Source organism: Scomber japonicus, chromosome 4, assembly GCF_027409825.1.
Source record: "Scomber japonicus isolate fScoJap1 chromosome 4, fScoJap1.pri, whole genome shotgun sequence".
In the NCBI taxonomy this organism is placed as follows: domain Eukaryota; kingdom Metazoa; phylum Chordata; class Actinopteri; order Scombriformes; family Scombridae; genus Scomber; species Scomber japonicus.
Genome location: NC_070581.1, coordinates 26833734 through 26850557, shown reverse-complemented (window position 1 = coordinate 26850557; position 16824 = coordinate 26833734). Strand labels below are relative to the sequence as shown.

General features: G+C 36.6%; 3 protein-coding genes across 3 annotated transcripts; 2 read left to right on the top strand and 1 right to left on the bottom strand.

Moving 5' to 3' along the window:
• Positions 1 to 1889: 1889 nt before the first annotated feature.
• Positions 1890 to 5302, top strand: mfsd4ab (major facilitator superfamily domain containing 4Ab). Its single transcript, XM_053317408.1, has 10 exons — positions 1890 to 2509; positions 2662 to 2860; positions 3057 to 3299; positions 3436 to 3598; positions 3763 to 3878; positions 3996 to 4169; positions 4265 to 4412; positions 4497 to 4567; positions 4709 to 4829; positions 4956 to 5302. The coding sequence occupies exons 1-10, from the start codon at positions 2280 to 2282 to the stop codon at positions 5048 to 5050; spliced, it is 1560 nt and encodes a 519-aa protein (XP_053173383.1). The 5' UTR covers positions 1890 to 2279; the 3' UTR covers positions 5051 to 5302.
• A 374-nt stretch (positions 5303 to 5676) lies between these two features.
• LOC128357151 (acidic mammalian chitinase) lies at positions 5677 to 8887 on the bottom strand. Its single transcript, XM_053317400.1, has 11 exons — positions 8863 to 8887; positions 8645 to 8674; positions 8297 to 8498; positions 8095 to 8151; positions 7852 to 8017; positions 7463 to 7587; positions 7205 to 7328; positions 6842 to 7027; positions 6557 to 6676; positions 6105 to 6246; positions 5677 to 6003 (listed from the first exon to the last, which is right to left on the bottom strand). Exons 1-11 carry the CDS (start codon positions 8885 to 8887, stop codon positions 5711 to 5713), a joined length of 1470 nt encoding a protein of 489 aa, XP_053173375.1. The 3' UTR covers positions 5677 to 5710.
• A 3688-nt stretch (positions 8888 to 12575) lies between these two features.
• LOC128357653 (CMRF35-like molecule 7) lies at positions 12576 to 14657 on the top strand. Its single transcript, XM_053318022.1, has 4 exons — positions 12576 to 12612; positions 12721 to 13068; positions 14027 to 14090; positions 14263 to 14657. The coding sequence occupies exons 1-4, from the start codon at positions 12576 to 12578 to the stop codon at positions 14402 to 14404; spliced, it is 591 nt and encodes a 196-aa protein (XP_053173997.1). The 3' UTR covers positions 14405 to 14657.
• The last annotated feature ends 2167 nt before the right edge of the window (positions 14658 to 16824 follow it).

Genomic DNA, 16824 nt, shown 5'->3' with positions numbered 1-16824 from the left:
AATGCCTTTTGTATAAACACCCATATTTCTCAGGGTTCAGTACCAGCGTCTCACCCTTGCAGGAGATGTAGACAAATCAGTTACACAACTTTGTAGAGCTTCGTATGCCGTGTCATTCTGGCACATAACACAGATAGAAAATGTGTCATATTGTGTAACAGTTTCACATGTAGTGCATGCTGAAATCAGTAAAGTCATTAGAGCAAGACAGCTAACATAGATATGCAGCATAGTTTTATATTTATGGACAAATTAACTTGTGAAGTAGCAAATTGTGTTACTGCAGCAGCAATTAAAAGAACTGAGTAAATCATATTGCTGAATTTAAGATAATTCACTGATTGCTGATAAAATCACTAGTTAAAAATAATTCAACAAATCTAAAAGATTTGTGTTGTAATTATATACATAAAACTAAAACTAGTGCTTTTTACTGTGTGGGTCTTTCATAAAATGTACATTTAATGTTGACTAAATACATAGTTTTCATAGATCTATGGGGGATTTCTCTTGTCCTCTGTTTCAACCTTGCTGGAAGCCCATATTTGGTCACAACCAGTAGCTTTTGTTCTCCAGTGTAATCATTAAATGGATTAGGTATTGAGTCCTCTCTCTTATTCATAACACTTTGGTTAAGTAATACCAATTTGGTCAAGTAATCACCATCATCCATCACAGAATACTTTTTTTTTTTAATTCAAAGAACCATTAACTGCATGCTTTCCAAATATTTAACTCCTGCAGAAGCCTTTAGATGAAGTGCATCTGCTAGTTTCTTGACAGGTCGACATCCATTCTGAAATGGGGTCAAGCTAAACATTTAAAGTGTCAGTTCACACATATTTTACATCCTCAGTAGCCCTCCTTAGCTTTAGACTGACATAAAAAACAACATAAATATAATAACAGCTATCACTTAAACTATATGCAGTTTCTCATGTTGACTTTCTCAGTCAAAAGACAGACAGCTTGTTGTTGCAGCAGTCTGAATGTCATAAATAGAGACACTTGAATGAAAAAAGTTAAACAAGCAATGCCATGCTAGCTTATGTTTAGCTGGTACAGTATAATATTTACCATGTTCACCATTTAATGTAGCATGTTAGCATGCAACTCTTAGCAAACCAGTTAGCACAAAACAAAAAATGCAGTTGGGGTGGGGATATCATTAGTTTTGCAGTTATTTGGTCATAAACTACAGAATTGGACAAATACTTCTATGCAACGTTTTTATACTTCATCTTTAGGGGGACATGAATGTACATGTACCAAATGTAATGACAAATATCCTAATAGTTGTTGAGACATTTCACTCAAAACCACAAATGTAAACCTCGTGGTGGCAGGGTTTATCCTCCGGGTATAATGTCTGTACCAAATTTCATGGAAGTCTATCCTGAAGTTATTGAGATATTTCAGTCTGGACCAAAGTGGTGAATTGACATTTACATTATCATTGTGTGCTAAAAAGAAAGAATAAAGAAGTAGGAACTCTGTGGACACATCATACACTGCTCACAGAATATATCCAGAAGTGATATACAGGTAGTTTAAACCAAGAACGACAACAGTAGATTTCTTGCTAAAAAAAACCTAAAATACCAATGCGTACGATTTTAAGAAGAAATATACACAGAGCCAGGATATGACTGGGATATGAGATAGAATAGAGGGCAGTGTCTGCATTCATTATATATATTATACACATATTTTAACAAATATAATGATTACATAATGATGTTACAGCTGTAGTCACAAATGAACAGGAAGTGAATTTTAGAACAGATAACAAAATCAGTTTAACACAACAACACATTGTCATTTTTAACATCCAAACTTATTTCATAATAAGTGCTGCAGGGTCGTCCGAGATATGAAAGAAAAGACATCCAGTCGATGATACATCTATCTGTCATTGCTTCCTGAACGACACATTTACCATTGATAGGGTTGAAAGTGGTATGACATGTAAATGCACACTTTCTGGTAGCACTTCAACTGAGACTCTTTCTCACTACAAATCATTGACACAATTCAAATAGGCATATTATTGTTAGAAGAATCTCCACTTCACCCATTAACTCAAGAGGACATCCTTTTCAGTGAAGCAATCCAAAGAGGAGGGAGCGAAAAGCTTTAAAAGAAATCAGAAAACTCATCATACTACAACAAGCATCCACACACCGTCCCAGAGCTACTGTTGCATATTGAGATTGTAATATTTGATAGTAAAAAATCCTTGGCAGCACTGAGGTGAATCTATCTTTATAGTGGCTAAGATGTTTGTGGACGAGCGGATTGTTACTCTGTTCAAAAGGAATGCCCATCACACACTGACTTACTGGAGTGTTTTCTTCAGCTTTGGACTCTGCATTGCTTTCCTTGGACCTACAATTTTGGACTTGCAATGTCAAACGAACTCGACACTTAGTCAGATTACCTGGGTGTTCTTTTCCCAGCAGTTCTGCCTGCTGATCGGCAGCTCTATTGGTGGTGCTTTCAAGAGGACGTAAGTACCATGAACTCAGATCTGGAGAGTTTTCCAGAGAGAGTTGTTCATTGTGGATACATAATTGATAAAACATCTGTCATCTTAAGTCAAGGAATCAAGGATCGACTGATCATCATTGTAATTATGTTTATCTTGTTTCTTTCTTAAAGGTTGTTCAGTGCTCTGTCTGCCTTATTTGTCTCTGCTCTCGTCATCTCTGTAATATTTGCCATCATCCCTCTGTGCAATAATGTCCTGTTGCTGGCCATTGCCATGGCTGTGTCTGGTTTTGCAATGGGAATTATTGACACCATCGCTAACATCCAACTGGTGACCATCTATCAGAGGGACTCGGCTGTTTTCTTACAGGTAACAAAGTCTTAACCTGCCAATTATCTAAATACTAACATGGTAGCCTTCACATTCAATCAATTACTAATAGCTGGTTCAGGTACAACAATACAACGTCAAGTTTAGAATATATATAAGACATATTAATTAGTAGGAATATATTGTCCAATTAGGAGTCAGTTATATACCATGTTTTGTCTTCTACATTTTGCAGGCTCTTCATTTCTTCATTGGGTTCGGAGCCCTGGTGAGCCCACTGATTGCAGATCCTTTCCTATCCGAGACAGGCTGTGGGAATAACACAGGGAATGGGACTGAGATCATGCATCATTTCAGGAACATGCTGAGAAACAGTCCAATCGCAGAGCACAACATAACTCAGATCCACCTGCCCCATGAGGGAGAGGAAGAGGAGTCCAACGTGCACTATGCCTTTTGGATCATGGCAGTGATCAATGTAAGACACTGAACAGATGCACAGTAGATACAAGAGAGGAGTTTTTCTTTTTCATACCTTCTTAATCTGATGTTTCAGTTAATGTTTGAAAACTACAACAAATGAAAAAGCTTAATATTATTTATGCACCCTTTAGCTGCCTGTGCCCATGGCAGTCCTGTTCCTGATGTATCGGGAGCAGCTGATCCCATGCTGCCGTAGTAGCACTCCTCGTCTCCTGGACAAAGATGAACTAGCCATGGAGAACCAGCAGGGGGCCGAGGGCCCAGATGTAGAGCAAAAAGAACATGAAGCAGGAGGTAAAGACAGGGAAGAAATTATTTATATACAAGACACCTTTTTTTAAAATGAATAATGCATACTTTTCTCCCTAGATTTTCCGTCAGCTTAGAGGGAAAGACAAACCATAACTGCCATTTTCTGTGCTACAATCTGTCATGTGTGACTTTTCGCTCTGTTACAGGTCATGGGGATATCTTTAGCTGCTGTCGGAATGATAACCTGCGCGAGCTGCCAGTATCCTTCTTTATGATTCATGTCCTTGGCGGGATGGTGCTCTTCATGACTGATGGTATTGTGGTGAGTGAGGGGTGCAGATAAACAAAACTGTATGACATATATTTCACAAATGGTGTCATAAATGCAACTAAAAACTTCACATTTAAAACAGAAAGTAAAGGACCTTTCTTTTTTCAGGGTGCATATGCTGGCTTCGTGTACACATATGCAGTTGCACCGCCTATGTCATTGCCTCACAAGACAGCAGGTTACCTGGCCAGTATCTTTTGGGCAGCGATCACTGCTGGACGTCTGTTGTCCATACCTCTTTCATACCGTTTCCAGCCTGTGAGACTGCTAATGTTCAACCTGGTAATAAAATATTAAGTGCACCATCATATTATGAAACATACACTCTTTAAGGTCAAACACTTACTGATTGTGCTCTATCTTATTTGTTCTTACAGGCAGGTGCTATTGTTACTGTGTTGATGCTGCTTATTTTCTACACCAGCAACACCTTTCTGTTTGTCGGAACATGTTTATGTGGGCTTTTCCTCAGCAGCATCTTCCCCTGTATGCTTGCCTACACTGAAGACATCCTTGATTACCAGGGTATAATTACGTACAATGTTCATAACAACACAGTAATGGAGTCAAAGCACAGAGAGGAAATAAACCATACGTTTCTTTTTCCAGGATGTGCAACTTCAGTCCTGGTGACAAGTGCAGGGATGGGAGAGATGGTAATGCAGGTTCTGGTTGGCTCAGTAAGTATCATGAGTACATTTTATGATTATAGAAATAGTGTGCAGTAGTACATAATTAGTCTTACTGTATAATTGCAAAAACAAGCCAAGAGGAGATTTAGATTCATGATCAGTAGTTTAATGTTTCTGTCTTATCCCCAGATTATCCAGACAGAAGGCAGCTACAGCTTCCTGCTATGTGGAATGATAATCGCCTGCATCGGTTTTATTCTTTTCATTGGTCTCCTGCTGTTCCATCGGATGCACAGAAATTACCTCGCAGGTACAATATCCGCCAGCATCCTTTTACGATGCCTAGTAATCATTGATTGTAATTATTGCTGAAGGTTTATTTGTGTTTATTTTGTACACCTCATCACTCACTCCAACTCTCCCTTCATCACAACAGGAACAACAAAAAAGTCTGCCATGGTGGATGAACCAACACCCGAACAGAATGGATCCACTAAAACTGAACAGAAAGAGGAAACAGAGACCAGCTGAGAGTGGATATCATTAAATTAGCGACTATGAATTTTCCTCAAAGACTCTAAATGTTTTACTTAAGTCCACCAAATGAATATTGGGTAGATATATTTTTATTGTGCCGGACATTACATTGTCTTTTCAAAGTAGAGAGTGTTCATCAAATTGTAGACTTGTGTTCTGTTTATGTTGCATCAGGGTTTGAAATTTTAGGATTAGAATTGTATCAGCAGTTTTCCACTGAAAATATACATGTAGTGTAAATTTATGTTGGGGATTCAGTTCAGTTTTAATTATAATCTTTTGTTTTCATGATGTTTTGAGTGTTTTTGCATTTATTTTGGGTAATGTATATGGAAAAATGTATAAAATGTGTATTAAAACAATTAAACTAAAATTCATGGTGTAGTTTAAGTAGATTCACACATGAGCATTTCTAACACCACATAGTTGACATCAAAGTAAATAATGTGGATACATAGAACACACCTGCAACATTTCACATGTTTATTTTCTTTCCTTTCAAAGTGGACTTCTCAGGTTTTACATTGTTGAACATCAGATGTGCAATGAAGGACTTTGTACTCAAGAATAGTTAACCTCTGAGAACTAAGAACAAATGTAAAACAGAGTCATCCAGGCTTACAACAGTTATCCAGTCAATTTATAACTTCGGATTTAGGCCCAGTTGCAACAAGAACAGGAGCTGTCAAAGACCAGACCAGAGGCACAGTGCTCAAGGTAGGTCTTTCCGGCGCTGCAGTTGTAGAATTGGTTCTTGTTTTTTGGGTTGCCGTACATGCCGTTGGCCTTTCCAGCGCAGAAACTGCCGTCCATGCCACTGGTGCCAGATCCCCCACTGGAGGAGCTGCCACCACTGGAGCCTCCGCTGGAGCTTCCTCCAGAGCTGCTACCAGAAGTTGTACTCACTCCTGCGATTGGTGGAAGTTTAGTGGCAGGAGGGGCACAGGCTGGAAAACACCACAAAGTAGTTGTTGAGTAAAAGGATTTTTGTGAAAACATCAAGTTAATTTAAATGTATCATCAGTGATAAGGATATTAATAGTCTTACATGCTTGTTCCAGATTAAGGGCCTTTTTAAGCACATTAATCAGTGGATATTTTCCCTGGTTACAGAAAGTTCCCAAGTAGTCGTCCATGTCAATGGTCCACACCATGGCACCTCCGAAGTTATTCTTGATCAACCACTCAGCCTATAGATAGCCAGAAGGGGGTGACGTAGAGAGCATTTGAATAGAGGTCAAACACTTTATCAGAAGACCTTTACACACTGATTGCTGGTCCCTGCCTAAAGTATGGACCCACATACAAAAAAAGAGGTATCACATGCAGAACACTTTGGTATATTTTCTCCGGTCGCATTACTTTTACATTCTAGCACATGTCCTAAATGCCTTAACAGGTAATGGAGATTGAGAAACATTTTTAGCTCAGAGGTAATTCACCACAGCCAAACACATTGTCCTGTAAAATGCTTAAATAGGTATTCTTTGTATGTGTTACCTTGAGCTGGAAGCTCTTGATGTTGTCATATCCCACCCACTGATTTCCCTTGTAAGCATATGGCACATCCTGGGCCTGGTTCCAAACCTGAGTTGCTCCATCTTTCAAAAAGCCACAGATCTGTAATTTGTACAAACAAGTGCATTAATAACACTTTGCATCTGGAGTCTGTAAAAAACTGACTGTTATCAAGCAGACAGATGAATACCAACTAATATACAGAATAACCACCATAAACATTCAAGCCTATTCTTATTACTCCATTACAGTAATTAATGATATTACCTCAAAGTAGGCAAGTTCTCCAGCCTCTTGTGTGTACTTTCCAGGACTTCCAGGACCAGAAATAGCTGCACCAACGCCGTGGTTAGCAGAGTTCTTAAGAGTGAATGTGTTGCCATATGTAGGAAAACCAACAATCAGCTTCTCAGCTGGGGCTCCCTGGCTCTTCCAGTAGTTCATGGCATAGTCCTGGAAAAAAGAATTTGGAAATAAACACATATCTGTAATGAGATAGTTTGTATGTATCTGCAGATAACGCTTGCAGATGTAAACTTACAGAGATCAGCTGCAGGTGTATATTTCTTCTTATATTTCAATTTCTGTAAATTAATACGCAACTGTGCATGAGGATGTTCAACCACTTACCACATTGAAATAGATGAAGCCACCTTGGTCACCTGGGCCTCTGAACAGGGGACTGCACTCACCAGTCATGGGGTCCCAAGAGCCATGGAAGTCATATGACATGACGTTGATCATATCGAGTGACCTGGATATTGAAAATAGGAAGGGAAGAGGTTACCAAGCTAACATTAACAAGCTTAATTATTTGATTCAGAGTTGTTCCATTCATACATGTTGCTGTCAATAAGACACACCACAAATACTGCTTCAAATGCTTACTGGCCAAGCTGGGGAATCTGATAAGCAGATTCAATGGTGTCCTTTCCTGCCGACACAGCAGCAGACATCAGAAGACGAGCCCTGTTGCTCTGCTTGGCCTCATTCTCAAACGCAGCTCTCATCTCCTATTGAATGCCAACAGATATAAAATATTTAGTATTAACTGAACTTCAGGATTCATAAATTCATAGATTTGGGACATGGTCATGTTTGAGTTGTTTTGCTTTTATGTGTCTTTTATTCACTAAGGCCCAGCAGAAACACCACAGAGATTTATTGTGGAATGAAAAAATGTAAAACAAATTTTGACAGATATATTTGCTAGCAGGTAAGAAATTATTTAAACCATAATATTGAGAAAAAGTAAAAGCCAGACATGACAAACAAACCTCCAGGAAAACTGAGTAGTTCTCCTTATCATCAGCAGCGCCTCCTCTGTTGGCTGGATACTCCCAGTCAATGTCAAGCCCATCAAACTCATACTTTCTCAGGAATGTAATGACTGAGGTGATGAAGGTCTGACGGTTGGCAGGGCTCGACACCATCTGCGAGAAACTAATGTGGGAACAGAAAATCAGAAGAATCCTCATTGTAAGAGTGCTAAGTCTGTAGCTATCTGTGGATTATCTCACCCTGTGGAGCCATAGTTCCATCCACCGACAGACAGAAGAGTCTTCAGGTTTCCATTCCTGACAAGAAATGAGACATTTTACACTGTGGTGGCAGCTTAAAACACTCCTACTGTTGCATATAAGTGACACATTATTGTTCTTTATATGGATTGTTACCTTATACATAAGGGAAACAGAAGCAGAATCATTTTTAGTAACTCACTGGTTTTTCAGGCCGTTGAACTGACTGTAAAGCTCCACATCATTCCATTCAAAGGTGGCCAGTTGGTTGTTCTTTATGGTGGCGAAGGCATACAGAAGATGGGTACACAGGCATGGGTCGATGTCATTGGGCATGTAAATGGTTGGGGGTGGTCTGTACTGCGCCCAGTTTGTGAAGTAGCATGACAGTATGAAGGATGAGCCTTTGATAGGAAAGAAATCTATTATTTATGGATAATGCACATGCAATACAATTTCTGACCATGAAAAAGAAAAAGAAACACAAACACACACACACACACACACACACATACACACACAGAGTATCTTATATTTATAAATTGCTTACCAAGCTGCGCATGCAGCAGCAGGGCTAGAGCTGTAAAATTGAGAGTCACATGGTTATTATTGAGAGGAAAGAAACAAATAAGTGATAAACAAGAAATATATTAGGAGGAAAAAGTGCTCAAAGCAGCATCCTAAAGATGAATGCAATATACTGAGTATCCAAATTGTGGAAGTACAAAGAGCCAGGAGATTATTGAACACATAGCTCCTCTGACTTACCCGTCAGCAACAGTACTTTTCCCATGACTACCTTGTACAAGGAGGTCATCTGTAGCACTCGCTTTTATACGCACCCAATTTGCTCAAAGTTAAACAAAAATAGGAAATCTGCCAGGTCTTTATTTGCAAAAGATTGTTTCAGAAGAGATTATCAAATGTGCTCACTTGCACATTACAGTAATATGTGATTACTTATCACACTTTCAGGCGAATTCGCTACAGGTGCACTTTCTTCTTGTGTGAAGGTCTTATTTCTCTCCAGTTTCGGCTACTACTGCACCTAAGAATTGTTAAGAAAAAAATACACAAAACCCCTAAAGAACATTCAAGAATTTGTTGAAGATGTAGGTACAGTATATTTGACCAATTATGCCTGACCTGCCAAAAAAACAAGAGGAAAAACAAATGTTTGTGATTTGACGTAAGTGCATAAATCTCGGATATCTTCTCAGATATTCCACCACGTCATGCAGTAAACACGTTTTCTGTCTCTGTTGAGTGGAGACATAGAATATTAGAAGTCGAATCACATAAAAACGTGCAAAATTGTCTTTGAACTACTATTTAGACTGCTTATATGTGATGATAAATATGTTTGACAACTCTAATCAAGCAGAAAATCATGCAGAAAAGAGGTTCGTGATATGTCATGGAGAGGGATTTGCATTAGTCTATGATTATCATCAAAAACATTTTGTAGGGTAAATGGAACACGTATCTAATCATTTAGTTCCCATATAATAATGTAGCCCTCTTTATCTTCGACAGTTAATGTAATATTTAAAGAAGGATATGCTAGTGTCAGCGGAAAATACCTTGGCTCAGCTGGGGCACTGGAAGCAGAAGTAAAGCCATTTGCTCTTGCTGTTACAAAACAACCCTGTCTGCTTTTAAAAGAATTAAAAAAATAAGACGAAGAAGTCAAGCAAATGTCAAGAGACTACATTTCATAGATTTACTTAATTAATAATGAAAAAAAATCAATTTTAAATATTGACTAAGGTCATTTCATCATTTCAGAGCAGTTCGTTTGATAGCGTACTTGAGAATTCTTTCCTTGTTCTTCAAATCAAAAACTAATCGGTCACACATCACATGTACTTTAATTAAACGTCTGATCAGTCAATGAGAAAGTAAAAATGACTTTCTTATTAAGTTGCGGCTATTCTGTCTTGTTTCTAACTGTAAGAGAATTGAAATGTCACATCATTACAGATTAAACAACCTTATGCAAAGAGAAGGGTTTTCCCACAGGTGTTTTTTTCTATTGGTAGTGTAATCTTTCACTCAAATATGTACTAACAACTAGTGCATGTGTCACCAGCATAGTTCTGCTTTTCACTCCTTGAATTAACCTTAACTTCTGCCTTACAGATATTAAGTTCAAGTCAAAGTCATTATAATTATTATTTACATAGCATATTTAAAACAACCTCAGTTGAACACAATGCTGTACAAGCTGAAGACACAAGATAAAATAAAAGTTAACAATTATAAGTATGATAAACTATAAAAACACAATAAATAAAACTATAAAAACACATAGTTAAAAACAAAGATAGTTACACAATAAAATATAGGATGTCAAACTCAACTAGGATTAAAAGCCAAGGCAAAGAGGTGAGTCTTAAGCAATGATTTAAAACTTTATAGGGTCTGAGCAGTTCGTATATTATAAGGTTTTCAGCCTTGACCTAGGAGCATGCAGACACATCTGTTCAGTTGACCTCAGTGCTCTGACTGGAGCATGATGGTGCAACAACTCAGATCGATAGATAGGGTGGTGCCAGTCTGTTAAGAGCTTTAAAAACAAGTAATAAAATCTTGAACTGGATTCTGAAGCTGACAGGAAGTCAGTGTAGAGAGAGAACTCAAGTCAGGAGATTACAATAATAATAATCCAAACGTGACGTTATGAACATATGAATGACCCTCTCAAATTAATTTAGAGAAAGATAGGCCTTAACTTTTGCAAGTCAGAGTTGTCCCGTGTGAGAAAGACATCAGTCCACCACAACACAAAAGATTTCATCACTGCTCTCTGACACAATCAACTCAGTTGCTAAAGCACCTTGTGGTATTTGTTAACTACAAAATTGTTTTTCTTCCCACAGTTGCTATGTCCGCATTTGTACATGTATATTACATCTACATTAACTTTAAGATTTTACTGTTTGTTTTTAAAGACCTTTTTAACCCCTATCCTATTTTAAATATCTTCTTAAAATTCCATTTTTCATCTAATTGTACTTTCTGTACTGAAGGATGTGAGAAATCATTTTTTTAATTCATCTTTTGTGTTTTCATTATTTGCTTTGTACTGTAAAGCACTTCAACTTTGTTTTTAAAGGTTTTATTTAAGTAAAGTTATTATTAAGGTTATTATACTTGTTATTATGTATAACTGTACTGTATATGGCTAGTTTTGATCAATACCAATTCAATTTGGACTGAAACAAGTTAAATAATAAAGACATTTGGTAGTTCTCACTGAGGAAAAAAACATCAGTAAAAATCAAGATGACATAAAAGATTGAAACATGAACATATTTCAACCTATAAAGTCCACTCAAGTCTACAAGACTAAAGTGAATCTCAGAAAAAAACAGCAAAGTTAAGCACTGTGAATATGATATACACATGAAATATTGAAGCCCATAAAAAGAAATCTGAAAGCATCATCTTTTATGATAAGTAAAATATCATTATTAAGCCATTACAAATGTACAATCACACAAATTAGTATTAATAATTGATCATATCTATAAAAATGAGAGGATATATTTGATTTGCACTATACCGTGGAATGAAGTCATCGGAGGATATATAAAACAACTGTGGACACATTTATGAGATCCTTTCAATTAAAAATAATTAATGATTCTACGGCAATGAAAGAAATGTTAAAGGAGTATGAATCAAAAGATCACTTGTTTCTGTGTTTCTGTGTTTCTGTGTCTGTGATGTTGTTCCTGCCTTTTAGAAAGAGGTTCAAATGATGTGTTCAAAAATCAACCTGTGTTTTCAGCCAGACTTTTTCTTTGATGTACTGGCTGATGTTACATAATTTGGGGAACATTTTTTATTTTTAAAGCTGAAGGGATGGGCAGCAAATAGAAATAATGATACTAGAAATGTCCTCTTTTTGTTTTCTGTGGTAAATGTGTGGTTCATTCTTTTGTATGGTTGTATTTTGTTGTATTTTAGTTGTCTGTCTTAAAATGAAATCAAATTAAAGGTAACCAAAGCCTGAGAAAATACTAAGATGAATGCAATGGATGTGAAGCAATGGGCTGTGTGAAAATACAGTTTGTCTCACTGTAAATTATATTATAAATGCTCACTACTGTGACTGTCAGTCATCAGATGGAGAGAAAACAACTGACCTAGTTTAGATAGATAGATAGATAGATAGATAGATAGATAGATAGATAGATAGATAGATAGATAGATAGATGCTTTATTAACTACGTCCCATGACAGGTTGGTCTTTAGTGCCACCTACTGTTTAAGTAAATAAATTCGCTTTACAGTTCCCACGCAGGGGAGACAGTGACACTATATGTAACCTAAAATATAAGTTCACATAAAGAACGACCTGATTGGCCTAACCCTAACCCTCATTGCTCAACTTGACCAGCTGGAGGGAGGCCCTAAGAAGAGGAATTAAATATTACCCACTTCTGCTTCACATTGTTCTTTCCACTCTCATCATGAGGACGTCAAGGATATATGTTGGCTTCTTTAAGGGTAACAACAATGTTTTAAACTACTGTAGATCTCTAATAGCAGAGAAACATGGAAATAATACTTGATGCAATGAACTAATTTATTGTGAACTGTCTTTGGATTTTGCAGCTTCTGTTCTCTTTGTCTTCTGGTTAACAAAACATACAGTTGACTCAACTCCAACGGTGGTAACAGCAGAATACGGAGGATCTGTGGAAGTCCCTTGTCAATACGACCTTAAGTTCAGAGACAACACAAAGTACTGGTGCAAGGGAATTGTGTATGAGCTGTGTAAAATAGTAGTGAGAGGGGGCCAAGCTAGTGACAGGGCCTCCATTTCTGATGATAAGGAGGCTGGGGTCTTCACTGTTACTATGACTTCTCTCAGAAAAAGTGATGATGATGTCTACTGGTGTGTCATCTCTTCACCTGGAAGGAACACCCACACTCGTGTCAGGCTTGTCATCTCCCAAACAGGTATACTACAACTGGGTCTTTCAAATTGATACCACTGCTTCTTTATAGTCTTGTTTTGAAGTGTTCATTTGTTACTAATGTAAGACTATAAGAGTTGAATCTAATCTTGACTACAGTTAGGCTAGGCAGTTAGGAACATGTATTTCCTCAAAAATTCCACTTTTGGGTGGGGCTTGGTTGGGGGAAAAACAGTGATACTTTCCACTTTTGGGTGGGGCTTGGTTGGGGGAAAAACAGTGACTTAATATACTCCTTTGGACCAATCACAATATAGGTTTTATGTTGCCAGGTTATTGTCATATGTAATAACAAAACAAAAAACAACAACCAAAAACAGAGAAGCTGATTAAGCTGAGTTGTTGCGAAATAAGAAAAAAAAAAAACAGTTTTTTTCTAGACATCGGCTTTTCTACTCATTATAACTTGTTTTTAATGCTGTGTAGTAAAGCCAAAAATAATGGTACTAACTAACTAACCAACTAACTAACTAACTATTTCTTCTATTTGATTACTTTCTACTTTGATCGCTACTTTTAAATGTATCAATATTCACCCACAATGTTTCCTGGCACGTTGTATATTTAACGTACTGTAAATATGAAACAGCATTTCTACCATTTTATACTCTTTAGGGTTTCTGTCCCCTAATGTAACTGTTTTACATTAGTATTACTGGGATGTTCTCCGTATCTGCAGTTCTGCAATGGAGATATATATGCACAAGTTTTGACCTATTTTAATGTCACTATTGTTAGGGGAAAAATCTGAGAACTTAATATATCTATCTATAGCTACAGATAGATAGATAGATATATTATGTATTGTGTAAGGATATATGACATAGAAATATATTATTCAAAAAAATTGGTCCCATATGTGGGCAAAAACAGATAAATCAGTGTAATTCAAAATGTCATCTTTTAAATTTTAATGCCAAGTGTTGTTTTTTTTTTCACAGGGATAACACCAACCGACACCACCCCAACAAATTCATCACTGATACAGGGACGAGGTGAAGTAAGGTGAGAAAAATAAATAAATGCTATAATCTTATATTGTTGACATACTGATAAAAAAAATAAGTTACAGTTAATGTGATTTAATAATTAATGTGAACAATTATATGCCACTAACAAAAGTAATAAGAGTCCCTGTTTAAATGTGTTTGCTGTTGTTGTCTGTTTGTTTAACCAGCTGGTGGGAGACTCTACGTTGGATCATCTTTATTTTCATGTTATGTTGTTTGCTATCAACACATATCATTGTGTGGAGAATGAAAGCTGCACAAAAACCACAGCAGCCCAAACAAAGTCAATACGAGAACATTTATGAGTGAAAGTCTAGCAGTGTTTTATATAATGGGTGATTTATGAACACATATGAACATATCTAAGTATTCTGTCAGTGTGAAAGAAATGAACCATCAAGGGAAAAAGTGGCTTTCCACCTCATTTTTTTCTTAGTACTTATATGATTAAAGCTCATTAATTTCAGTGCCAGTGCCTTAGATAACTTTGGACACAACTTTTTAATATCTAATCAGCTTAGATTTATCACCTCTAGAGAGCAGGGGCTCTTGGCTTTCGAATAAAATCCCCTTTGTGCACAAACGAAGGGCCAAGTCTTGTGAAGTAGCTGCTTTTAAAAGATAATAAATGGACATGAAGTTACAGATGTTTGTTTTTTGTTTTTAAATGAATCTAATGAACCTTTCTTCACATGAATATAGTCACATGCACCCTCAAGTCACACAAGATACCATACAACTGAGGTGGAGTTTCTCTCCATGGTAATTCATGTAAACTGATGACTTCCAGTTACAATTAAAGGTAAATTATACTCCAATTCCCCAGAAAATGTGACATAACAGGCAGCGATGGTTTGTGATGCTTGTGAAGCATATTATATTAGCCTGTTGATTGTACTTGCAACAGATTTCAAAACTGCCTCATTTAACAGCATATTAACAGTTTTATAAGACGCATCTGTACAATGTAATTCAATAACGTTTCATTAAATATCATTCTTGTGATGCATAAAATGGTCTTCTTCCTTCTTTCTTTGTTTTTGTAGCAGTAAAAGATCAATTCAATTCAAAACATGTTATTTGTCCCTGAGGAGCAATTTGCATTAACAATAGCTCTGTTCTATCTACGGTAAGTGTCCCAGTAATTCATGACTGTATGACAGGGATGACATGCGTTATAGGACCCTTAAACCAAGGCAGCTAAATTGGATGCCAAGCATGCTTTGAAACTGTGACATATAAAAATATATTCTACAAAAAGGGTCTTCTGTGACTGTAGCCTAAAATCATATCATATAAATCACGACTCAACATGCAAACAAAACTAGTTTCAACAAAAAAGTTTTTGTTAATATGGTATTGATAACATGGAAATTGTGTTGTTTTCTTCAAATATTAATAAATATAATATATACATATATATATATTGATCATTTTTGATCAGATAGAGTATTAGCGTCTACCTGTTCATGTACTGAGGGGGAGGCAAAGCTCAGACTCAGGTGAGGATGCAAGAGTTTAGGAGATGACGTAATCACTTCTGCTGCATGAATATACTGAGCGGACTTGTGTCAAGGCAAAAGAGGAAGTTAGCTGTCAAAGTAAAAGCACAGGAAGGAACCAAATTAAAGGACAGCGTCAAATGGTTTCAAGTCTTTCTTAAAATAACAGTCAGGTGCCTACATGAACACTGAAAGGGATTTTCCCAATGTAATAATTCCTCCTGTTCATACTGGCTATTAAAATATCCCGTTCAAATGCACTTTCAAAGTGATGATGGCCAGAATCCTGAGTATGTCCACACAGTAATTTTACACACAAATGCATTTAAACGTTTTATAGTGTTATTTTTGTAAGGAGTCACTTTTTCCAAAACAGTAGAGAGCAATGTGTGTTAAAGGAGTGGACCAGACAAGCAACATCAGAGTGAGAAGCACTTCCTTGGTCAAGAGCCGCAGAAAACTTATCAGCTGAGAGGCAATTTTAGATACGAAAGCAATTTAGCACAATTTCAAACATGTTGACTGGGCAAAGGATCTAATTTAATAGACAGTTTGAACAAAGTTAAATACAAACAAATGTATTTAAAAGTTTATCTGAAGCTTATATGAAGCGTCTGAGTTAGTCACATCAAGTGGATATCTGCCACATTTAGTCTTTTATGCTCTATTAAATCTAGCTTTTTATTTTCTTTCTCTCTTTCTATTTTTCTGTACTTTGTACTTTGTTTTTTTGTACTTTTTTATTATAATGGGTTCCTTTTAATGTGTCCAATTTTTACTACAGTTGGGTTTTTATTATTTTAATTGTATGTTTTTATGCTTCCAATTCTTACTGTTAAATGTTTGTTTTTATGTAAAGCACATTGAGTTGCCCCTGGGTATGAAATGCACTATATAAATAAAGCTGCCTTGCCTTTGTGTTTCCTCAGACCGTGCTCCCCTGTTGAGCTGCTTAAGTATAGTAACAAAAAGAGGAGCTTTCTTACTGAAAAAGACATGAAAAATACCCAGTGTATTTGACTAATTTGGACAGCTGAATTTATTAATTATTATTTGCTTCAGGTAGATTTTTAAATATACTTTTGCATACAACAGGAATGATCACAGCAAAAAACAACAACAATGACAAAAAAAACCCTGTTGTGAACCCCTACTCTAAATTACCATGTACAAAAACAACAACCCCAAAACATTACTGTATATAGAATTTTGAGATTTTTTATTGTT